Source organism: Coregonus clupeaformis, chromosome 9 (genome assembly GCF_020615455.1).
Source record: "Coregonus clupeaformis isolate EN_2021a chromosome 9, ASM2061545v1, whole genome shotgun sequence".
Lineage (NCBI taxonomy): Eukaryota > Metazoa > Chordata > Actinopteri > Salmoniformes > Salmonidae > Coregonus > Coregonus clupeaformis.
The window spans coordinates 47916923-47942305 of record NC_059200.1 but is presented as its reverse complement, the minus strand read 5'-3'; the positions used below and the strand labels follow the sequence as shown (position 1 = coordinate 47942305).

Sequence of the window (25383 nt, the reverse complement as noted above, 5' to 3'; positions counted from 1 at the left end):
AATGCCCTCCGTCCCTGCTCTTCAGTCTCTTAAAACTCTTTAGTTTTTCAACTGAGCGAGTCAGATGAGGCGCAACCGCACTGGGGAAGTAGAGCAGGACTGGCGCAAAAACCCTCGCGCTTTACACTAAGCCGTGTGATCGGTGTTTTAAATGGTTTTAAATGATGGAATATGCAAATTACAACAGTTGACCAGGGATTTTAGGCTGTGAAGTGTTTATGAGGCATGGCTTTCGTTTTCACTTTCTTTTTTCTGTCCTGGTGAGTACAAGTTAACTATTCTTCTCCGACTTTACCATGTTAGGATGTTGATCGATGTAAATTATGCAACTTTGATGCAGTAACAAGTTGTACCGAGTAGAATAAGACACCAGATAATGAAGATGTACTTTGTTTACAGTGTGATCAATGTTTGGGGAAATAATCCGAAATCGACAGAGACTGATGGGAATATCTATTTGGATAACATCACGCGTATATTGGATGGATTACTAGATGGATATGACAACCGACTGCGACCTGGATTTGGAGGTACAGTAATGCACATTTTAGAATTCTAACACGTTGTTTGATAAGGTGTTAAATTCCAGTCTTCTCACTCAGTAGATAAAGTTGTACTTTCCACAGTGCTGAGGCACTTATGTTCCGGATATACCCTAATTCTTGGTCACTATCCGATCGTTGGAAGCTGCTTTTGGTGCACTTAATATAACTGTCGAATTTGTGCCCTAGAGTGTCCAGGCAATTCATTTACCCACTGACCTCAAGGTCTCTTTCATACAAAGGGCCAATCATACTAAGGGATGTTATTGTGCTGACTTGTGAGAGGAATATCCAACACTTCTACAGGTCTAGTAACTGTAAACTGGCAATGGGATATCATTAACAATAACATCGTTTTTATCTTGTCGATATCTTACATGCTTCCTTTTGTTTTTAGAGTGAAGATGTATGTTTATTTAGCTATGTCTTATGCCAAAACAACACTTATCTTTGTAGGTCCAGTTACTGAGGTCAAAACAGACATCTTTGTAACCAGCTTTGGTCCAGTGTCAGATGTTGAGATGGTATGTGGCCGCATTACTACTTTATCCAGTCCACTTCAATAACACAAAACTCCAGTGTTGCCATTTATGGATAGTTTAATACACACTTGTGTTATTACAGACAGATAATTGCTTGTTGCTCTCAGTCCTAGCATGTCCCTCCACAGTCTCAAGTCATGTTCCTACCAGCCTTCATTATTCTGGCATTTGGGCAGAATGTCATTAATGCAGCTTAGAGATTTTAATCTGGTTGTCAATCTCTGTCAGTGAGGGTCCCCAGCCTGCTGAGTGTTTTATTTCCTTTACAGACTATACCATGTGATACTACAGGCAGTATAGATAAGACCCTTCAGAACAGTAAAGCCATCCATTTCATCTAAAAGCATTCCCGGATTGAAAAAGCCATATCCATGGTTACCGTTTGGATCTTCGGTCATTTTTTTTCATGTAGAGGAGTTGAGAAATATGGACATGCACAGTAATTAAACAGATCACAAACAACACAGAGGGGATACTTTAAAATATGAAGTTTCTTTCCAAAACACTATATATCCATTTTCTGAAATATTGGTAAATTAACTTTTATTGATTAAAGAACTTGTTGTGTTTTTTCACTATCTAATCATGGCATGGCTTTGTTCAATGACAGACATGTATTTGTTTGAAATCTATCACTTGATGGTTTCATTTCAGAGACAAATAATCATAGTTTTTTGCAAAACGCTATATATCCGCCTCACTCTTTGAGAAATAAGTAGTACTACTAGGTTTTACACAGTCAAATGTATCAAATAACTACATTTTTCTATAAATAACTGTACAAATCATAGATTTGTGACATCAATATAAAAAAATATTAAACATTAATCAATGCTGTAATATGAGAAAACATTTACATTTGACATTTTAGTCATTAAGCAGATGCTCTTATAAAAGCGACTTACAGTTAGTCCATTCATCTTAAGATAGCTAGGTGAGACAACCACATATCACAGTCAAATATACAGTATACAAACATTCCATTCCAGCTAAACAATTGATATATAGCGTTTAGCAAAAAAAGCTACATTTAATACACACCTAAAATCTATTAATAAAAAATCTGAGAACAGTAATATTTAAACACATGAAGGTATCCATAAGCAATCATTTCTGGGAAAAAAAACACAAACGTGAAAAATAAACTCTTCATTTGCATAAATTAAATACGTTTACCTATTACTGACATTTGATAAAAAGAAAATGAGGTCACTGATATGCTGTTCGTACTGTACAGTATATGCCATAATTTGCATATTAATTGATTGCTGATTTGATTTCCAAACTACCATGTTGTAGGAGTACACCATGGATGTATTTTTCCGTCAAACGTGGATTGACCAGAGGTTGAAATTCGAGGGCCCCATCGAGATTCTGCGGCTCAACAACCTCATGGTCAGCAAGATCTGGACACCAGACACATTCTTCCGGAATGGCAAGAGGTCCATCTCTCACAACATGACCACTCCCAACAAGCTGTTCCGCATCATGCAGAACGGAACTATCCTCTACACCATGAGGTACTAATGAGTCACACAGCCATCCAGGTCCAGAATAGACCTGCGTAGTACTCTGTGTTCTACTGGCCAATCTGAGTATCATACAATCATGGGTATGGTTGAGCTATTTGTGCAATACACACAAACTTGACCAGGCATATTTCTATGAGTATTGCTTTGTTTTCAAAAGATGGTACTACCTACTGTATGCTGGTGTGATTAGTTATATATGATCATAGGTGAGCATTACTACTGTACATAAGGTGTGTCCAATACTCTTTGCCATTCCATTGCAGATTGACTATAAATGCAGAGTGTCCCATGCGACTGATGAACTTCCCCATGGACGGCCATGCCTGTCCTCTCAAGTTTGGTAGCTGTAAGTTGTCTTGATAAGCCTTAGTCAGACAGATGGTTCCACCAGGCTAGCTGGTGATTACAGACTGACTACAGAATCTTTATTTCTGCTGTCCAGATGCCTACCCCATGAGTGAAATTGTGTACACATGGAAAAAAGGACCACTGTTTTCTGTGGAAGTACCAGAGGAGTCCTCCAGCTTGCTACAGTACGATCTAATAGGACAGACTGTGTCCAGTGAGAGGTTAAAATCCAACACAGGTAAGAATGTATTCATTCACTCAATGCTTTAGTAATGCTTACAGAAATAGGCCTACAAATATAACTATGCTAACTAACAGTATGCATCCTGTATGCATATGGCTTTGCATGATTTCAATCTAAATACATGTTTTAATTCTAAATTGAATTTTCATCTGAATCTCCGCTTGTTTGGTACACATTCAAACTGGGGTATTTGACATGTGCTACAGTATGCATGTACTGTATGCAAGATGTCTCCCCCATGATGCTCGCTGTCTGATCTGTTATCTGTAACACAAACCAGTATTGTGCCCTGTGAATTGCTGATTTAACAACGTGTCTGTTACAAACTCTCTGCGTCACAGACAGAAATGTAATTTGTTTTCTGACAGGTGAATATGTAATCATGACTGTTCACTTCCACCTGCAAAGGAAGATGGGCTTCTTCTTGATTCAGACATACATCCCCTGTATCATGACGGTGATCCTGGCTCAGGTCTCTTTTTGGATCAATAAGGAATCGGTTCCTGCTCGAACTGTATTTGGTAGGCCTCCTGATCTCCACCATTACTCCCTCCATGTCTTGATTGGCTTGTCCACCATGCTTACATGTTGCAAGGTTACCCCTAAAGGTCACATTATAAGTTGAAGTTCCTTTGGAGTGATACAATAGAGCATATTTAAGATAACAAAACAACCAAGCTGGATAATACCAATTCACCACTCATTGCATGATCTATTCTGTATCCTTTTATGTAGATTGGGTGAAGATATAGTATTTTAATGTGCTTTTTTGGCAGAACTTGGTAATAGCTTGCATTCTATGGAGTGCTTCACTTAGTGGAGTGGTACTAGAGATAAAAGGCGGTAGCTCTTACTCCTTCTACCTCATGATCTTTATTTTCTCCAAAGTGGTGGAGCTGAATTAATAGTAAATAACTCCTACTCTGAAATCGGTCCTACCGAGAGGGTTGGGGGGGTGATGCTGTTTACTTGGACTCGTTCCGAGGACTTGCAGGTTCCGCTTGTTCCCATTACATCATGCAACACTTGTTTCAGCCTCTAGCCTCGGGAGCATGGAGCTCCTAAGTTTAATTTGCCATACATTGGATTTTCAATTTTAATTTCCTCAGTTACATTTTCATGAGCAGGAGTAGCAGCCTTTGTAGATTATGGCTCTGTTTGGAAGCTCGTCAGCATTTTGAAAAGCCCACACAGAAGTGAAAGATACCAATCATTAGTACGCGTTCAAGTTGGGCCCCACGTGAAACGCACATATGCGGAAAGTCATTAACCTCCCACATCCCACTGCTTTCATTTCACACAGTAGCGGGGGAGCGAGTGTTTTTAGTGTGAACATGGTGTGTCCTTTAGGAGGCTGTTGCATAAAACATATTGGATTTTCCAATATGACTCTAAGAGCTGAAAGTCCCCAGAGTTGAAGTTCCACAGACTTAATTGAGTGGGCCTAATTTGTACCTTGCGTTTATCCTTTAAAAGCACACGGATGCCTCAAGCTCTTCATTTCTTTCCCCTTCATTTTCTTCCTCCTCCTCTTCCTCCCTCTCTCTCTCTTTCTCTGGCCTCCTCTGCTTTATTTCCTGGCACGATTTCTCCCATATCCCTCTTCCCCAGTGTGATTAACAAGTGCATGAGTTTGACAGGCAGTGTTGGCCATTGGTGGGGGTTTTATAGAGAGTTGGTACTGTTGCTAACTTAATCAAGAGTTGTATACTGGCTTTCAGAGCTGAAGCAGCGCTTAAATACAGTGAAACCTGATTACATCCACTTAAGTGCCCTTTACATGTCCCACTTGTGCAAATGAACTGTGTAAATATCTAATTGATAAGAGTATAGCAGGGCAGTGGCCAATGGACCTTTTCTTTTTGACTGTTTTAGCTTGATGAAAACAATCTCTGGAAAATTATAGCTGTACCCTGTTAATGGACCATTATAGAGCATGTCCCTTTTGTGAATTAATAATGACTTGTAAGGGCCTCGATAGTGTGAGCCCAGTGATTCAAACTCGCATTGAATAAATGTGATGAGATTTATTACCATGAACACATTTTGTATCGATGTATGCATTTGTGAATCTCCACAGTGTTATTCACTGCTCAGATATCTGTTAACACGTTAAATGCAACGGATTGAGGCACAATTGCTTTGCCTGTTGTTGCTATTGTTGTTGTTATTGTGAACAAGATCCAATTTGTGAATATAAACAAATGCAGCCAATCAATTTCCATAGTAGCCCTGCCTCAGATGAGGTGCCTGACCATAATATTATTTAACACTCTCAATCAATGGCAATTAATTTTTACTCCCTTGAAACATAACTTGCAGTGAACCACTTCAAATAAGCAACTCCAAAGGTTATACAGATTGAAATTCGCAATACATTTATTTCGATATATAGGTTAAGTAGTTTATGAAAACTTTGGTAATCTATGAATATGTTTAGTCTCTTCCCAATGTTATGAGGAGATAAGAGTGTGAATTCCTGCACGTCTAGACAGTCCTGTCGGTGAAGTCACTTGGCAGTCCAATGAACCTTATCCAATACAAGTAGAAAGTATTTCAGAAGACATTTGTGCACACTGTATAGCACAGTAAATTACTTCATATAATCTGTGGACAGGACAGCCTTCATCAATTCATCTGTGTCCCATCCTTCTCATCATCATTACTCTCCTGCTCCTCCAGGCCTACTTGCAACTCAGTCATCCATTGTCTCCCTGAGAGGAAACTACACTACCCTGGCATCTCATTCCAACCCGCATCCCATTGATCACAATGTGTCTAACTCTAACCCATGGAAGTTGTGGTGCTCTGGAACTATCATCATCATCACTAAAAACAGGCCAACCCATGAACAGTAAACACCGTGGCTGGTATGACAAACTTAATCTACTCCAACCCTCCTCTGCTTTTAGAACCAAGTAAGAAATACCCTGCTGTGATTTCAAATGGATGTGTCCAAGTAATAACAGGAAGAGTAAAAGTTGACCCAAATGAAAAGTTTACCTCATTTATATGGATAAAAGTCAATTCATCTATTGATCCTGAGAGTCAGCAACCAAAAACATGGCTTAGTTTCCTCAGCTTAAGCTTAGTGTTAGCATAGTTGCGTGCACTAATCGAGTCCTGTGATACCATGTTTCCAAAGAGCATGCCTATATGACCTGACTTAAAGTTGATTTAAGCATGCTGTTAGGAACATACTGTATTAGCACAGGCCCTACCACTCCTGCGTTTGCATGCAATGATGTTAAGGCTAAGCTGTGGGTGAGTAAACTAAGCCATTTTTGTGGTTGCTGCCTCTCAGGATCAATAGATCATGCTGATAGTACACTGTGTTACTTTGAAAACCCAAACGTTGGTGAATATGTTATCCTGTATGACTCGCTATTGGTAAAGCGAATACACTTGACATAATAACTATTGATTTTCTTAAAGTAAAAAATATTATACTTTTTTACATTTCACTGGCCACTTGTTTACTCAAGTCTCCAAGATAAATATTTTATAGCTATACAAGTATCATTACTTATCAATAATACCAGAGCACATTGGTTTCTGAGAGATAGACATTATAATCAACTTTGTATAAAAACCAATTATGACCCTCCATCCAAAGGACAATGAAGACAAAGTGTTTAGCATTGAACTTGGACACACCATTTTTGAATGTAAGAGCAAGGTTAGTGGTTGAGTAGTGCATGTCTAGTCCTGTGAACTTGTGTGAAAATGAGGCTAGAGATTAAACATCATGCCCACAAATTCACCCTCTGGCCAAGTAGGGCATCAATTACCATCTAAATTATCAATGGGCTCTGAGGATTTTGTGCACTGTAATGCAATACTAATCTTCATTTTGTAGGTTGCTATTGATGAAGTTGTTACAGTATCTTCCGTTATTATTAACGAGACAGCCTAATCTGATGAACCCAAGACACTATTTTTGCTCAAAATGTTCAGTAATGTTAGATCAGTGTCTTGAGAATTACGGCAGAAATAATTTCATTCTCTGAAAATATATGATAAGATTTGATCTATTGGGTTCATAGAAATAACCATTTTCAGGCCAAATGACATGCTTGAATAGACTCTTAACCATTTCCCCTTAAGCGATTCCGTTGCATGTAAGCTCATGTGTGCTCACATTAAACAGCTTTAACGCAAACCACTGGATGGTTTCTTGTCAGACTCTCCAACCCCCTCCACTCCATGCCCTGACAATCACTCAACAAGATGATGGGCCTGGTACCCTGGAAGCCCAGCCAGTCAACCCTGGGGCTCTGGGAGACAGACAACAAAATGTATCCTCTATCCAGTATCTCTGTCTAACATCTCTCTATGTGCCCTGTGTATCCCAGGCATTACCACTGTGCTAACCATGACCACACTCAGCATCAGCGCCCGCCACTCTTTGCCCAAGGTTTCCTACGCCACGGCCATGGACTGGTTCATTGCTGTATGTTTCGCCTTCGTTTTCTCAGCCCTCATCGAGTTTGCCGCAGTCAACTACTTCTCCACGCTGCAGGCCAACCGGGAGCTCCGCAAGGCGGCCGCCATCAAGGCAGCCCAGGAGGCTGCAGAGGCCGGGAGGAGCGACGGGGAGTCCTCTTCGGTAATCCACCCCCCTCCTCCCTCCCTCCTCATCTTACACTCCTCCCTCCCTTTCCCTTTCCTCCCATCTCTATGTCCCTCTCAACCCCCGCCTCCTAGTCTATGATAACAAGAGCATTTGACGAGAAGAGACAGCCAGTGGCTTCATGAACGCGGTTGCAGCAGATTATGTAAGACGAATAGATTAAGGGAATATCCAGGCAGATCATTGGAGGCTCACGAGAAGCCTTCATGCTGGAGGGGAAAGGCAAGCCCAATGCTTTGCGCTTCTGTGGGAGAGATACTATTATTAGGTGGCTGCACCAACTACATGAAGACCTACATGTAGGTTTTCACGTAACAAAATTACTAAATAGTCAATCGGAGAGGAGCTCTATCTCGCCATCTGTCACCATTTTGAATTACTATCTCTCTAAAAGGCAGCCAAATCTAAATGACCTGTTTAAATGTTGACTGTTTATGACTGGTTGACTGGTTGTTGACTGGATAAGATGTTGACTGGTTATGACTGGTTGACTGGTTGTTGACTGGTTAAGATGTTGACAGGTTATCACTGGTTGACCAGATGTTGACTGGATAGGATGTTGACTGATTATAACTGGTTGACTGGTTGTTGACTGGATTTTGGTGTTGTTGACTGAGTCTATCAGCTCTTCCTTAGCTGAATACTAAGGACTGTTTATATTATACACTGATTTAGCTGTGTGTCAGCATGCTAACACTCCATTTGTTCACCTGATTGGTGAAATTGGATTAAAGAGAGGACACAAGCAAAATTGATAGGATAACCTGTGTATTATGTTGCACTATAAATCCTGCATTTTTCATCTCATGAAAAAAAAAAATATCACGCGGTATTGACATTTCATGAGGTATCCCATCAAGCTCTAGCGATATTAAGTCAGTATGCAAAACAATGTTATATAGTGTATCTACTGTATAAGAATTTGCTCTGATCATTGTGGGATTTGAGCCTGAGAGCCAGCAGAGGATTCAAGCCTGTTGTCATTTCAGAAATAGCTGCAATATTAAAGCAGCATGAGCCGCATGCTCCCTGCGTGATTTCTCACCTCCGTTGGACTCACACAGCATTCAGCAGCTGACATTTGCAGCTCCAAACTGCTCTGTGATGGAAGCCAGTTAAACCAGTGCCAGCGCTCTCTCTCTACCCCACACCACCTCTCACAACCCTGCCTCAGTCCCTCATCCCCAGTCCACACCACCCAACCCTGCCTCAGTCTCTCATCCCCAGTCCACACCACCCAACCCTGCCTCAGTCCCTCATCCCAAGTCCACACCACCCAACCCTGCCTCAGTCCCTGCTCCAGTCACTCTGCTGCACTACAGTAGCCAAATGCTATTAAATATAAAACGTTGTATTGATGAATGAATCAATGACTGTATCTTTTATGATTTTGTGCATATGCCATACGGCTCTGTGTTGTTATAGGAAATGGGTTCAATTAAAACTGCATTATGCCAAAATAAAACCCAATTGATTTCCTATTTTAATCTTAATTGCCAATGACTTACTGTTGTGCTGGTCATAGATTTACTGTGCAGACCTGTTCTCTCACTCACCTCCTCCACCCACCTTTATGCACTATACAGGATGCCAGCAGTATGCTGAAGAAGAGGATGAACTCCACGCCTCACTTTGAGAGGCCAGCAGAGGTGTTCCCTAACCCTCCAGTGAATGCCCAGGCCTTCCTCCAGCAAGGCTCAGCCATGCCATCCAACAACTTACTGACAGGCACCAGCATCATAGACAAGTACTCACGCATCCTCTTCCCTCTGTCGTTCGGGGCCTTCAACCTGGTCTATTGGATAGTCTATCTTACCAAGGACACCATGGAGATGACAAGGTAAAGGTGATACATTTTCTAATGGCTACTGTAAATGTTTGGAAGCTTGCTACAAATGACGGGAAAAAGACAGTTTGAAGCAATTTCAAGTGCACTGTAGACAGTATGTTCAGGTAGGCCATTTTGATGTAAGAAGTAGGATCTATTATAGCAGGATGATCTATAGCAAATCATATGACCTTTTCTGTAGCCCACTCATTGTGACATGCATGTAGAATCCATGTGCTAATAGTTTCAGTTTTATGTCATATTCTTGGAACTGGGGAAGGAATATAGTTAAATTGTCCTATTATATGCATATAAAATAGAAAAGACAGGGCTACATGATGAAGAGGGACAATTTCACGGTAACAGAATTACACTGAGACTTTTTACTTTAGCATGTATCCTAAACAAAAACCATTGATTACAAAGTTTAACAAACCATACAACTTTATGCACAAGGACTACTTTGAACAATTTACACAGAACATTTCACAAAACACATTTACTGGAAGAACTGTGCAGATGCAAAGTTTGGTAAGAGAATTATGGTAAAATCTCCCTCAGTTTTTTATGTGACCACGTTTTCCAAAAACTCTTAAATATCTGCTCCGAATTAAGATTCGGCACTGCATCTGGGACCGAACCCAGATGCAGTGCCTTAGACCGCTGCGCCACTCAGGATGCCTAAGGTGAATAGACTTAAAGTGAAACGTGTAGCTCTCGTCAGGGGTGCAACTTTAGTTTTAGAAGTGGGGGGGCCCATTCTTTTTATTTTTATATATATATTTTTTTTCAATCAGATAAACACTCCAAACAGCCTACCAGACCGCTCGGAGGCGTCTGCATGGTCCTAAAGTACACCGTTGCCTTGTTTTGTATCACATTCCAATGATAAAACTGAGGGAGACATAAATGCAATTTCAAAATGTCCTCCCCGTCCCCAGTGAAAGTTGCACTCCTGGCTCTCGTAGTCGATAAACTGTACATTGATAACCAACTGTTCCGAGACACCAAGTCTACTCCATGGCTGTTCTAAATAATACAAAGTTCCCATAGAGGAGTCATTAATGGAACACTAAATACCATCCATGTGATTGTAGAAACAAAACAAAAAAGGAAAACAATAAAATACAACAATTGATAAAGAAATAAACTACAAATACACTATCCCATTCATATAATTAGTATTCAACTTTCTATTCATAGTATTTATAAATAGATAAAAGACAGCATTAGAAGAAAGGAGAATTACTGAAAGAATACATATTCAAATATAAGGAACACAAAAGTACTTAAAAGCCCGAAATTAGGTAGGAATCAACATGGTAGGGATAAAAACACAGCAAACAGAGGACATAGAAGACACAGTATGTGGGTATGTGCGGGTGTATTGTGATGGAAGATGAGATGTGTTTTCTTGTGTTTGGAAAAGTCTGGAGTTAAGTAAAATGTGTGTCTGTGAGCAGGAGTTGTGACAGAGAAAGCTTTACATTTTGTGCAGAAATGTGATATACATTTTAAAATAGATTATAAATATAGTTTATTTATTGTCTTATCATGATGGAGCTGTCCCCAACCCTGTACCTTAGACCCACCTGAACGACCCACACACTAAGGAAATCCTTATCTGTTTTATAGGCCTACTGCAAGTAGCCTATATGCAGCAAAGACAGAAAGATAAACGCAGTCAGAGACCCACTAAAGCAGCACCGCCCACTCAAGATTCTGAGCCTGCATGGCAGGGTTGAAGTGGACATACTCTGTATTCATATCCCGAAATAAAGAAATGATCTTTCTAAAATACATTTTAATAGAAAGTTGGCAAAAATAGATAAGATCTTGCTACTGTGGAAAGGAAAATACCTGTCTATTTGTGGAAGGCAACAACTGTTGGTGCAATTATTAGAAAATGGAAGAAGTTCAAGATGACGGTCAATCACCCACGGTCTGGGGCTCCATGCAAGATCAAACCTCGTGGGGCATCAATGATCATGAGGAAGGTGAGGGATCAGCCCAGAACTACACGGCAGGACCTGGTCAATGACCTGAAGAGAGCTGCGATGCTTTATGCTATAAACAAGCTGTAAAATACCTGGGAAAGACGTGACTCCGATGCATATGGGAATATCATTGTTTTGTTTCTTTGACATTCGGAGTCTGACTTTGCTTGGGAAGTAATCTAATTCTGTCACAATCAATTGAATAAGCTATTCACTTTCTGCACAATAGAAGATGTTTAAACCCAGACAGCTTTTAGGGAAACACTTGTGACATTCTCTCATTGGGTTAAGCCGCGGAAGAAGAGTAGCTAGCTGTTAAACCTTACATTTTTCTGCGTCGGTAGGCCTAAGCTGTCTGAGGTGGAAAGGTAGGCCTATCTTCTGAAAGTACCATGCTCAGATTCCTAATGACGTCTCAGATTTCATTATTTACAAACAGGGACAGTTTCGTTGCAAAAAAGACACACTGATCTGGCATTGGATAAATTATATATCTCTGTCCATTCTTAGCCTGTAATTTCAGTCAATTGTGTGGTATTAAAAAAAGATTCTGCCAATATGTAAGAAGAATTATAATTGCATGAAATGTTTATAAAAGGCATTTTTTTCTCGGACCTGCACATTTGATGATAGATTCATGCAATGCTTTTACTATAAAGGAGACCTTTCCACTCCTACTCTTGTCCACGGTGGTCTGTGAACCCACAACCTTCTGGCCCGCAGCCCTGTGCGCTATCAAAATCCCCACGTAGCCATATAATAATAATAATAATAATATGCCATTTAGCAGACGCTTTTATCCAAAGCGACTTACAGTCATGCGTGCATACATTTTTGTGTATGGGTGGTCCCGGGGTTCGAACCCACTACCTTGGCGTTACAAGCGCCGTGCTCTACCGGGACGAAGAAGTGTGTAATCACAATTCCCATGTAGCCATGTAATGCTTACAGGACGAAGAACAGTTTCTAAAACGGAATATCTAAGGCTCTGGTCTGTCCAGGAAGTGTAGGTAAAGGCTATCCACTTTGTTTTAATTATTATTTTGGGTATAGGGGAGGTTCACTTGTATTTTTTTCAAGCGTTCAGGGGTGGTTTAGGTAAAATATATTTTCTCCATGTAAACCTTATTATAAATAACATTCACTTCCTTACAGTAGGCAAATATAGTTGGCAGGGGTCTTTACAGTACATCTACATTATTGTGTTTTGATGTATTTCTTATACCTTTTAATACTTTTTCTGGTATTTGTTTTCTAAGACCCCTTTTCCATCTGTTTGACCTGAATCAAAGCCTTTATGTATGCCATTTAAAAACATGGAAAATGGTTGAAAAATGTATCTATGCCTTCATTTCCTCAAAATACAGTTGAAGTCGGAGGTTTACATACACTTAGGTTGGAGTCATTAAAACTCGTTTTTCAACACCTCCACAAATTTCTTGTTAACAAACTATAGTTTTGGCAAGTCGGTTAGGACATCTACTTTGAGCATGACAAAAGTAATTTTTCCAACAATTGTTTACAGACAGATTATTTCACTTATAATTCACAGTATCACAATTCCAGTGGGTCAGAAGTTTAAATACACTAAATTGACTGTACCTTTAAACAGCTTGGAAAATTCCAGAAAATGTTGTCATTGCTTTAGAAGCTTCTGGTAGGCTAATTGACATCATTTGAATCAATTGGAGGTGTACCTGTGGATATATTTCAAGGCCTACCTTCAAACTCAGTGCCTCTTTGCTTGACATCATGGGATAATCAAAAGAAATCAGCCAAGACCTCAGAAAAAAAATGGTAGACCTCCACAAGTCACTGCTCCAAAACCACCACAAAAAAGCCAGACTACGGTTTGCAACTTCAAATGGGGACAAAGATGGTACTTTTTGGAGAAATGTTCTCTGGTCTGATGAAACAAAAATAGAACTGTTTGGCCATAATGACCATGGTTATGTTTAGAGGAAAAAGGGGGGGCTTGCAAGCCGAAGAACACCATCCCAACTGTGAAGCACAGGGGTGGTAGCATCATGCTGTGGTGGTGCTTTGCTGCAGGAGGGACTGGTGCACTTCACAAAATGGTGGCAAAATGGCTTAAGGACAACAAAGTCAAGGTATTGGAGTGGCCATTACAAAGCCCTGACCTCAATCCTATAGAAAATGTGTGGGCAGAACTGAAAAAGCGTGTGCGAGCAAGGAGGCCTACAAACCTGACTCAGTTACACCAGCTCTGTCAGGAGGAATGGGCCCAACTTATTGTGGGAAGCTTGTGGAAGGCTACCCGAAATGTTTTATACAAGTTAAACAATTTAAAGGCAATGCTACCAAATACTAATTGAGTGTATGTAAACTTCTGACCTACTGGGAATGTGAGGAAAGAAATAAAAACTGAAATAAATCATTCTCTCTACTATTCTTCTGACATTTCACATTTTTAATATAAATTGGTGATCCTAACTGACCTAAAACAGGGAATTTTTACTAGGATTAAATGTCAGGAATTGTGAAAAACTGAGTTTAAATGTATTTGGCTAAGGTGTATGTAAACTTCCGACTTCAACTGTATGTACATACAACTAGGAATAAAGTGACAGATAGTAAATAGTAGAAGCAGCATATGTGATGAGTCAAAAAAGTTAGTGCAAGAAGGGTCAATGCAGATTGTAGCTATTTGGTTAACTATTTAACTAACTATTTAGCAGTCTTATGGCTTGGGGATGGAAGCTGTTCAGGGTCCTGTTGGTTCCAGACTTGGTGCATCGGTACCGCTTGTCGTGTGGTAGCAGAGAGAACAGTCTATGACTTGGGTGACTGGCAAATGTTTAGGGCCTTCCTCTGCACCGCCTGGTATAGAGGTCCTGGATGGCAGAGAGCTCAGCCCCAGTGATGTACTGGGCCATACGCACTACCCTCTGTAGCGCCTTGCGGTCGGATGCCTAGCAGTTGCCATACCAAGCGGTGCTGCAGCCAGTCAAGATGCTCTCAATGGTGCAGCAGTAGAACGTTTTGAGGATCTGAGGGCACATGGCAAATCTCCTGAGGGGTAAGAGGCATTATCATGCCCTCTTCATGACTATGTTGGTGTGTTTGGACCATGATTGTGTTCAACCCGTTCAACTACAGCCCTGTCGATGTGAATGGGGGCGTGCTTGGCCCTCCATTTCCTGTAGTCCACGATCAGCTCCTTTGTCTTGCTGACGTTGAGGGAGAAGTTGGTGTCCTGGCACCACAAATCCAGGTCACTGACCTCCTCCCCATAGGCTCTCACAGTCTTCAGTGATCAGGCCTACCACCGCCGTGTTGTTAGCAAACTTAATGATGGTGTTGGAGTCATGCGCAGCCACGCAGTTGTGGATTAACAGGGAGTACAGGGGGGGGGGACTAAGCACACACCCCTGAGGAGCCCCCGTGTTGTAGGTCAACGTGGCAGATGTGTTGTTGCCTACCTTCACCAACTGGGGGCTTACCATCAGGAAGTGTTCAGTCCCAGGGTGTTCAGTTCCAGGGTCCTTAGCTTAGTGATGAGCTTGGAGATCACTATGGTGTTGAACGCTGAGCTGCATTCAATGAACAGCATTCTCACGTAGGTGTTCCTTTTGTCCAAGTGGTATTACAGACTGAGTCAGGGAGAGGTTGAAAATGTCAATGAAGACACTTGCCAGCTGGTCAGCGCATGCTCTGAGTACGCGTCCTGGTAATCTGTCTGGCCCTGCGGCCTTGTGATTGTTAACCTGTTTAAAGGTCTTACTCACATCGACTATGGAGAGCGTAATCACACAGACGTCCGAAATAGCTGGTGCTATCACGCATGATTCAGTGTTGCTTTCCTTGAAGCGAGCATAGAAGGCATTTAGCTCGTCTGGTAGGCTCGCGTCACTGGGCAGCTCGCGGCTGGGTTTCCCTTTGTAATTCGTGATAGTTTGCAAGACCTGCCACATCTGGTGAGCGTGAGAGCCGGTGTAGTAGGATTCGATCTCAGTCCTGTATTGATGCTTTGCCTGTTTGTTGGTTCATCGGATGGCATAGCGTGATGTCTTATAAGCGTCCGGGTTAGTATCCCGCTCCTTGAAAGCGACAGCTCTAGCCTTTAGCTCAGTGCGGATGTTGCCTGTAATACATGGCTTCTGGTTGGGATATTTACGTACGGTCACTGTGGGGACGACATCGTCGATGCACTTATTAATGAACCCACCACATTCATCGTAGCACACTATGAGCAAGTGCTTCAAATAACAATGTAGCGCTGTTTGTGACATAAGAATAAAAGAACACACCCTGGCATCACATTTGTTGGATCAAGATGATGGCCGGTGGGAGATCATAAGTTATGGAAGTGTGACACAAACCTGGTGTAGGTTTAGGTCTAATTCATATCTGCTGTTCTCTCTGCACCATCAAAGTTGAAATATGACTGCAAGAGTATGCATCAGGGTATTTTGACATACAGCCATACAGCTGTCTTACATCCCCTCAAGGCTTCATTGGCTAGACCTTATCTGATTCATGGCCATAAATAGTATAATCTTTACTTTTTGTATACACTCACACAGGTGCATGCATGAACAGATGGTACTCATGCATGGACAATACACACAGACACTCTCACTTCTTATATGGCACCTGAAGCTGTCAGCCACAACACTGTAAACATTCTGTATGGAGTCATATTAGCATCACATATAATCCAGCCACCGCATGGCTTCTGAGAACGGTGTGTCAAACACACATTCCCGTGTCAGAGATTGCTTTCCTATTAGAGTAGGAAGCATTAAGAAACCTTACGCTCTTCTTCCCTTTCACCTAACAGCATACAATTGATCCTTGAATGTTACACTCGACAGGCTGCCAAGGTAGAGTGCTGCTTTAAAGACAACAGTTGCCTCATGTCAAGGCAAGTGGATCGAAATGAATATGCGCTTTTGCGTTTATGAATAGTGGGAATACTGTACATTCACATTGAAGGAGGTAGATCTGTTTGTTTAGGAAATAGCTCTCTGGTTGAGGAAATCACCCCAGTATTGGACATGTGGAGGATATATGTTGAATAAGGTCAGCAGAGAGGAAGCAGAGAGGAAGCAGTGGGCCTACAACAGACCCACGTTTGGAAAGTCTGTTTAGTAATACAATCCTTTCTATATTTTGTCTCAAATCCCCCCCGTCATAATGACCAACCGTCCTGCCTACCGGCACAGTAAGATGAAATTGAATTATATTTAACTTCTGGCTTCCCAAAGACTGTTTTTGTGCAGCCTAACACAATTGAAAGCAACGCTAGGGTATGTACATGCACCCACGTTGTTAAAAGCACTTATATGTATGTTTTTCTGCAGGGAGAAAGAGAAATGAGAAGCAATAATGTTAGCATGGAGGGTGGCAGGTAGCCTAGCGGTAAGAGCGTTGGGCCAGTAATCGAGAGGCTGCTAGTTCAAATAATCTGTTGATCTGCCCTTGAGCAAGGCGCTTAACCCTAATTGCTCCAGGATTGCCGTCAAAAATGGCTGATCCCTTGCTGGGACCCCACTCTCAGGGGGAGTGGGATATGCAAGAAACACATTTCCACTACTGGGTGATCTGAAAAGTCATAGTCAATCGATCAATCATATACTAATACTTTTAGCAAAAATGTTTATTTTCAATTTACAATCTGTAGAAACAATGAGAATAGAAGGGTTCAGAACTTTTGTAAAACATCACAGTACAGTTGAAAAATAAATGGCAAATAGAAATCCAATATGGATGGTGTTAAGAGATAGATGGGAGGTGTTGAATGGAGTTGAAGGATGGGACTAATAACAACTAACAACAACTAATAACAACAAGATAATTAATGTAAAGCATACTGTGTCCATAGTAAGTATATAGGTTATAGGTTGAGAGTTTTTGTGAAAGAGCACAGTTAGAAAGATATGGCATATAGAAGCAAACCGGATGGACATCATGAAAATGATCGGAGAGGTTGAGGGTAGAGGAAGCTCAGGAGTAAAAACAAACAAAATATAATTATTGTAAAATTGACTGTGTCCATAAAATGTATATAGTATGTACAGTGGGGAGAACAAGTATTTGATACACTGCCGATTTTGCAGGTTTTCCTACTTACAAAGCATGTAGAGGTCTGTAATTTTTATCATAGGTAGACTTCAACTGTGAGAGATGGAATCTAAAACAAAAATCCAGAAAATCACATTGTATGATTTTTAAGTAATTAATTTGCATTTTATTGCATGACATAAGTATTTGATCACCTACCAACCAGTAAGAATTCCGGCTCTCACAGACCTGTTAGTTTTTCTTTAAGAAGCCCTCCTGTTCTCCACTCATTACCTGTATAAACTGCACCTGTTTGAACTCGTTACCTGTATAAAAGACACCTGTCCACACACTCAATCAAACAGACTCCAACCTCTCCACAATGGCCAAGACCAGAGAGCTGTGTAAGGACATCAGGGATACAATTGTAGACCTGCACAAGGCTGGGATGGGCTACAGGACAATAGGCAAGCAGCTTGGTGAGAAGGCAACAACTGTTGGCGCAATTATTAGAAAATGGAAGAAGTTCAAGATGACGGTCAATCACCCACGGTCTGGGGCTCCATGCAAGATCTCACCTCGTGGGGCATCAATGATCAAGAGGAAGGTGAGGGATCAGCCCAGAACTACACGGCAGGACCTGGTCAATGACCTGAAGAGAGCTGGAACCACAGTCTGAAAGAAAACCATTAGTAACACACTACGCCGTCATGGATTAAAATCCTGCAGCGCACGCAAGGTCCCCCTGCTCAAGCCAGCGCATGTCCAGGCCCATCTGAAGTTTGCCAATGACCATCTGGATGATCCAGAGGAGGAATGGGAGAAGGTCATGTGGTCTGATGAGACAAAAATAGAGCTGTTTGGTCTAAACTCCACTCGCCGTGTTTGGAGGAAGAAGAAGGATGAGTACAACCCCAAGAACACCATCCCAACCGTGAAGCATGGAGGTGGAAACATCATTCTTTGGGGATGCTTTTCTGCAAAGGGGACAGGACGACTGCACCGTATTGAGGGGAGGATGGATGGGGCCATGTATCGTGAGATCTTGGCCAACAATCTCCTTCCCTCAGTAAGAGCATTGAAGATGGGTCGTGGCTGGGTCTTCCAGCATGACAACGACCCGAAACACACAGCCAGGGCAACTAAGGAGTGGCTCCGTAAGAAGCATCTCAAGGTCCTGGAGTGGCCTAGCCAGTCTCCAGACCTGAACCCTATAGAAAATCTTTGGAGGAGCTAAAAGTCCGTATTGCCCAGCGACAGCCCCAAAACCTGAAGGATCTGGAGAAGGTCTGTATGGAGGAGCTGGCCAAAATCCCTGCTGCAGTGTCTGCAAACCTGGTCAAGACCTACAGGAAACGTACGATCTCTGTAATTGCAAACAAAGGTTTCTGTACCAAATATTAAGTTCTGCTTTTCTGATGTATCAAATACTTATGTCATGCAATAAAATGCAAGTTAATTACTTAAAATCATACAATGTGATTTTCTGGATTTTTGTTTTAGATTCCGTCTCTCACAGTTGAAGTGTACCTATGATAAAAATTACTGACCTCTACATGCTTTGTAAGTAGGAAAACCTGCAAAATCGGCAGTATATCAAATACTTGTTCTCCCCACTGTATACAGGGCGGTCTGAAGTTTGCCATGAACATTTGAATGATTCAGAGGAGAACTGGGTGAAAGTGTTGTGGTCAGATGAGACCAAAATCGAGCTCTTTGGCATCAACTCAACTCGCCGTGTTTGGAGGAGGAGGAATGCTGCCTATGATCCCAAGAACACCATCCCCACGTCAAACATGGAGGTGGAAACATGCTTTGGGGGTGTTTTTCTGCTAAGGGGACAGGACAACTTCACCGCATCAAAGGGACGATGGACAGGGCCATGTACCATCAAATCTTGGGTGAGAACCTCATTCCCTCAGCCAGGGCATTGAAAATGGGTCGTGGATGGATATTCCAGCATGACAATGACCCAAAACACATGGCCAAGGCAACAAAGGAGTTGCTCAAGAAGAAGCACATTAAGGTCCTGGAGTGGCCTAGCCAGTCTCCAGACCTTAATCCCATAGAAAATCTGTGGAGGGAGCTGAAGGTTCGAGTTGCCAAACGTCAGCCTCGAAACCTTAATGACTTGGAGAAGATCTGCAAAGAGGAGTGGAACAAAATCCCTCCTGATATGTGTGCAAACCTGGTGGCCAACTACACGAAACGTCTGACCTCTGTGATTGCCAACAAGGGTTTTTCCACCAAGTACTAAGTCATGTTTTGCAGAGGGGTCAAATACTTATTTCCCTCATTAAAATGCTTATCAATTTATAACATTTTTGACATGCGTTTTTCTGGATTTTTTTGTTGTTATTCTGTCTCTCACTGTTGAAATAAACCTACCATTAAAATTATAGACTGATCATTTCTTTGTCAGTGGGCAAATGTACAAAATCAGCAGGGGATCAAATACTTTTTCCCCTCACTGTATATATATATATATATATATATATGCGGGAAAAAAACATGGGGGATTGGAAGTGATGCAGACAATTACATTGATGGAAGTTACAATCTATCTGCAATATTAAAGCTGATCTACCCCCGAAAAAGATTATGTAAAAAAATAAAAAAAATAAAATAAAATAAAACAAAACAAAAAAATTAAAAGATTAACACATTTCCAATTCACACCACACACTTGTACATGTGTGAAACAGGACAACTATAAGCACCCCCTTTTTTTTCTTCTTTTTTTACATTAATACATAATTAGGTTCTCAAATGCACATTGCAATTTGAATATACAATTATTAAACTTATCAATAGCAATATGCAATATACAAAATGCATACGTGATTAAGCTATGCAAATATAGCAACAAGATAACATTATTAATGGTCAAATGTAGAACACAGTAACATGTGGTGTGGTGTGGTAGGCCAATGCTAGAGCAGGCTAAATTGGCAGTGGCTATTTACTGTAGCATATAACATGTGGGTCATACATCAAACAACAGATAAACTCATAAAGTTAGTAGGCAAACAAGCCAGCAGTATTAACCAAAAAGTAGGCCTTAATTTAAAACAAGTGCATGAAAGGTTGAATCAAAATGGCTGTTTGACAAGGACTATTAGCATTAGCAGCCGAAATGTCAGACAAAACTAAATGTTATTATTGAGTGAATTCCTTTTCTGTTTCTTTCCTCAACGTAATAACATTTTGTACTTACGTTTCCATTGACACATACTTTCTTCGATTGTTTTGAAGAGTTTCATCTGAGCGTTTAGTGTGCTCTCACCTGTCTGAGTTCGCGAATGACCCAAATACTAGTGATGCTACGTTTGATACCGGAGCTCCGAGGCATGCGTTGAAATCGCTAAACACCGTACTTCAAAGCAGTGTGCCGATGCCTGTATCACTTTATCTGTTGTTTGATCAATGATGTCCAAAGCTTTGTTTTGTTGAACAACCACCTGATTGGCTTGGTATTGGTTTCAGTAGAAGACAAATAGGCTTCACTGCACACGCGCTACGGCTGCTCTAAAGTCTTTTGACCAGCAAGTGCCACTGGTGTTCACCGTGTTGATCAAAGCCTTGAGTAATGAACCTACTTTCGACACAATTGGCTGGAAAGCCTCAATGCTTCAGAAAGATGCATTTCCCCATCACTACCGAATACAGGGGATGCGCCCGCAAACTTGTGTTTTTACTCAACCATAGAGTTTGCTAGAGGGCACACCTGCCACGAATGCCCTCTCTCCACCTCCATCCTCAGACTGGGGGAATTCTGAACAGTAAGGCAGCACAATCTAAACATTTGTCTTCTGATATGGGGTCCTAACTTCCTCATATCGTACCTGGCTGTGTGGTTGAGTGGGTCAAATTCCAAAAAAATGCTTCAACTTTCACTCCATAATAAAGGTGGAATTTCACAAAACATATTCTCCCTAGGATCAATTCAAACTTGAGTTATGTTGATTTAACATGACTTAAGTCTATATTTTTTTGAGTCCATGTTAAGTCGATTTATCTCAAGTCTGAATCGGTCACTCTTTTTATATTTGATGCTGCCTTTTACATGCACTGAAACACCAAAAACTGTTTTCACAACACTCACTTAAAACTATATTGTTCAGATTGAAGAACCACTTTGTTTGTTTCAGAGTACTTCCATTCTGTTTTGAAATACACTGCTCAAAACAATTTTTTCCACGTATTTATTTGGACAGTGAAGCTAAAATGTTTAATTTGGCTCTATACTCCAGCATTTGAGATCAAATGTTTTATATGAGATGACAGTACAGAATGTCACCTTTTATTTTAGGGTATTTTCATACATATCTGTTTTTTTTAAAGTTTTTTTTTTGGGGTGGGTAGATCAGATTAATATTGCAGATAGATTGTAACTTCCATCAATGTAATTGTCTGCATCACTTCCAATCCCCCATGTTTTATATATATATATATACTGTACATTCAGTGTATCATAACACTTACATTGGGTTTACATGGATGACTCAAAACTTAATTCAACTGAACAACAGCAAAACAAAGGCCCTACTTGTTCGCACCCCCCACCAGGTCCAACACTCACCAATAACACACCTCACCATTGCAGGACAGAACATCCCTCTCTCCCCCTCAGTTTCCAATTTGGGTGTAAAGCATGATTCCTCCCTGACCTTTAACAGCCACATCAAACAACTGTATGAAGTGTCATCTTATCACCTCAAGAACATTACTAAACTCCGTCCCACCCTCACTCAGTCTGATGCAGAGAAGCTCGTCCATGCCTTTATCTCCTCAAGGCTGGACTACTTCAACGCACTTTTCATCGTGATCCCTGGCAGGAGTCTCCAGAAGCTCCAATACATCCAGAACAGCACTGCCAGGATCCTGATGAGAGTGTGGAAACATCATCACATCACCCCCATCCTGGTAACTCTGCACTGGCTCCCTGTCTCATTCCGGATTGAATTATAAACCCTCCTGCTGACTTTCTGGTGTATTCCTGGCAATGCCCCTCCTTATCTAAAATAACAGCTCTCACTCCATAACCCCACCCGCACCCTCTGATCAAGCGATAGCCTACTCCTTCACGCCCCCAGGACCAAGCTCCGCTCCTTGGAGTATGGAGCTTTCAGCTTGGCCGCCCCCAGCCTCTGGAATGCCCTCCCGGACCACCTGAAGGCACTACAGACTCTGGGCTCCTTTAAAACAAGCCTAAAGACCTTTCTCTTTAGGAAGGCATTCTGTTTATAGATGTGCTCCTTGTTGTCCTTGTCACTTGCCGCGTCAGCTGTGTTCTTTGTGTCAGTTGCCCTGTCTAGTTGTGTCCATTTTTCAATTTTTTTCAATTTGGTTTGTATTTTTATTTTATGCACTTTCATATTATTCTGTATGATGAAAAGTGTTTTACAAATGTAATAAATTATTATTATTATGATAAGTTATTATTAAATTCAAACACCCTCCAACACCAGATCTCAGCATAGGTGCACTACTTTTCATGGTTTTACTACACAATGATGGTGTTTTGAGTCTTTCTATTTGAACAGTGTACTGTTAATCGACATACTCACACAGAGAGCTTTAGAACACCAGTGGCTCGACACCAGCCATTAACCTGGGTGTTCTCTTGCTTTACTGAGAGCATGCCTGTTTTGTATAGTGTATTTTTCTCACTGAATATAAATGTAAGGTGCCTCAGGCCTTGTGAGAGAAGTCAGATTACGTGACAGTGATGAGAGCTGTCAAGAGCTGACTAGGGTTTCTGACATTTCCTTAACTGTTGCTATTGATTGATGTGGAATGTAAGCGACCAAGCAGTTAGCTACATACGCAGTAGGCAGCGTTGTGAAAGCCTAGGGGGCTCGAAAGCACTGTGATCAAAAATAGAACAACAACCAGTGGAGGAGCCATTGAAGTCAGGCTCTCAGGATGTGTGGATAGTGTGTGCATGGTTCATTCCCCAAGTGCCAGCCACTGTACGCTTTCATCTCTCTTTTTTATAAAACTGCATTACACTGTATGGTTTTCCACATTGTCATGATGTGACTTTCATCATTGTGATGACTATTATTTATCGAATAATTACCTACTATGTTTAATTGTTCATGTAACAATTAACTCATTAGGAATTTGGGGCACCAGGGAAAATGTTGTTTAACGAGTTACCATTCCCCGAATTAACTCTAACGATATCTAGATATCTCTTATCATTTAACAGTCATTTATTAATCATTTACCTCATATCAGTCTCATTCTGAATGTCGTAGACTCTTTACGAACCCTGGTCTTACTGATCATTCCGTACCACACAAATGGACTTAATTTTTATTTACTAACTAATTAAAAATGATAACACAAGATACAAACACGTACATGGTATAGGTAGGGATTAGAAACTTAATACAATGAAAACAGGTCCCTAGCGGACTAACACAATATGACACTTGTTACAAAAGATGGCGAGTCTGAGCTCCCTCGGGCGTAGCTAGTTACAAGGCAAAAGTATTATCATCACTAAGCTTAAATCACATTCCTATCTTCACGAAAACATCGTCTTCCTCCTTGATATTTTCTACACAAGGTAAAGGAAGTAAACCTGATATCCACAGTGTAAAAGCTCTTCATGTCACAATGTTTTCCTTATAACACCTTTATACCATTTTTAATGACATCACAAAATAGACATTAATTTTCCATATTCCATTTCTCATCATTCCCAACGTTTGGATGTTGAAATATATTGTCCCAATGTTCATTGTTGGATGTTGAAGTTTTTGGGAGGCAAAAAGTCTCTGAAACAAAGGCATTCCTTTCACCATACTAGAATGCCAGAGATAGATTCTCCTCCTCTCTCATTTATGGCAACATGCTACCACCCACCAACCTAACCTTTGGCAGTGGGTGCTGTACATTTATCCTAACCCACATTTCTTTCTCATCTCTTGAACGCCCCCTTTTTAATTTATGAGAAATAAATAGCTTTTTCCGTTGATGCCTGCCTCCAAATTGAACGCAGATATCTTTTATTACAAAAGTACTGCTGAAGAGGAGCAGGGAGAAAGACCCTTTACTCAGTTCATCACGCAGACAGGAATAAATATCTCTCCGGGAAGCAGAAGGGTGGAGGTGTATGTTTTATGATTAATGACTCATGGTGTAATTGTGATAACATACAGGAACTCAAGTCCTTTTGTTCACCCGACCTAGAATACCTCACAATCAAATGACGACCGTATTATCTCCCAAGATAATTTTCTTTGGTTATAGTCATGGCCGTGTATATCCCCCCTCAAGCCGATACCACAACGGCCCTCAAATAACTTCACAGGACTCTATGCAAACTGGAAACCACATATCCTGAGGATGCATTTATTGTAGCTGGGGATTTTAACAAAGCAAATTTGAGGAAAAGGCTACCAAAGTTCTATCAACACATCAACTGTAGTACTCGCGCTGCTAAAACACTCAACCACCGCTACTCCAACTTCCGGGATGCATACAAGGACCTCCCCCGCCCTCCTTTCGGTAAATCTGACCACGACTCCATTTCACTCCTCCCTTCCTATAGGCAGAACCTCAAACAGGAAGTACCAGTGCTAAGGACTATTCAACGCTGGTCTGAGCAATCGGAATCCACGCTTCAAGATTGTTTTGATCACGCGGACGGGGATATGTTCCGGGTAGCTTCAGA

General features: G+C 41.1%; 1 protein-coding gene across 1 annotated transcript in view; it reads left to right on the top strand.

Annotated features, from left to right (window-relative positions):
• LOC121574022 (gamma-aminobutyric acid receptor subunit alpha-6) overlaps positions 1-25383 on the top strand; it is a 36178-nt gene continuing 10795 nt past the window's right edge. Inside the window, exons 1-9 of the mRNA XM_041886535.2 lie at positions 1-260; positions 400-530; positions 999-1066; positions 2384-2604; positions 2880-2962; positions 3059-3202; positions 3577-3729; positions 7564-7817; positions 9428-9681. Of these exons, the coding sequence (XP_041742469.1) occupies positions 226-260; positions 400-530; positions 999-1066; positions 2384-2604; positions 2880-2962; positions 3059-3202; positions 3577-3729; positions 7564-7817; positions 9428-9681 (1343 nt within the window). The 5' untranslated portion in view covers positions 1-225. The remainder of the gene's footprint in view (positions 261-399; positions 531-998; positions 1067-2383; positions 2605-2879; positions 2963-3058; positions 3203-3576; positions 3730-7563; positions 7818-9427; positions 9682-25383) is intronic.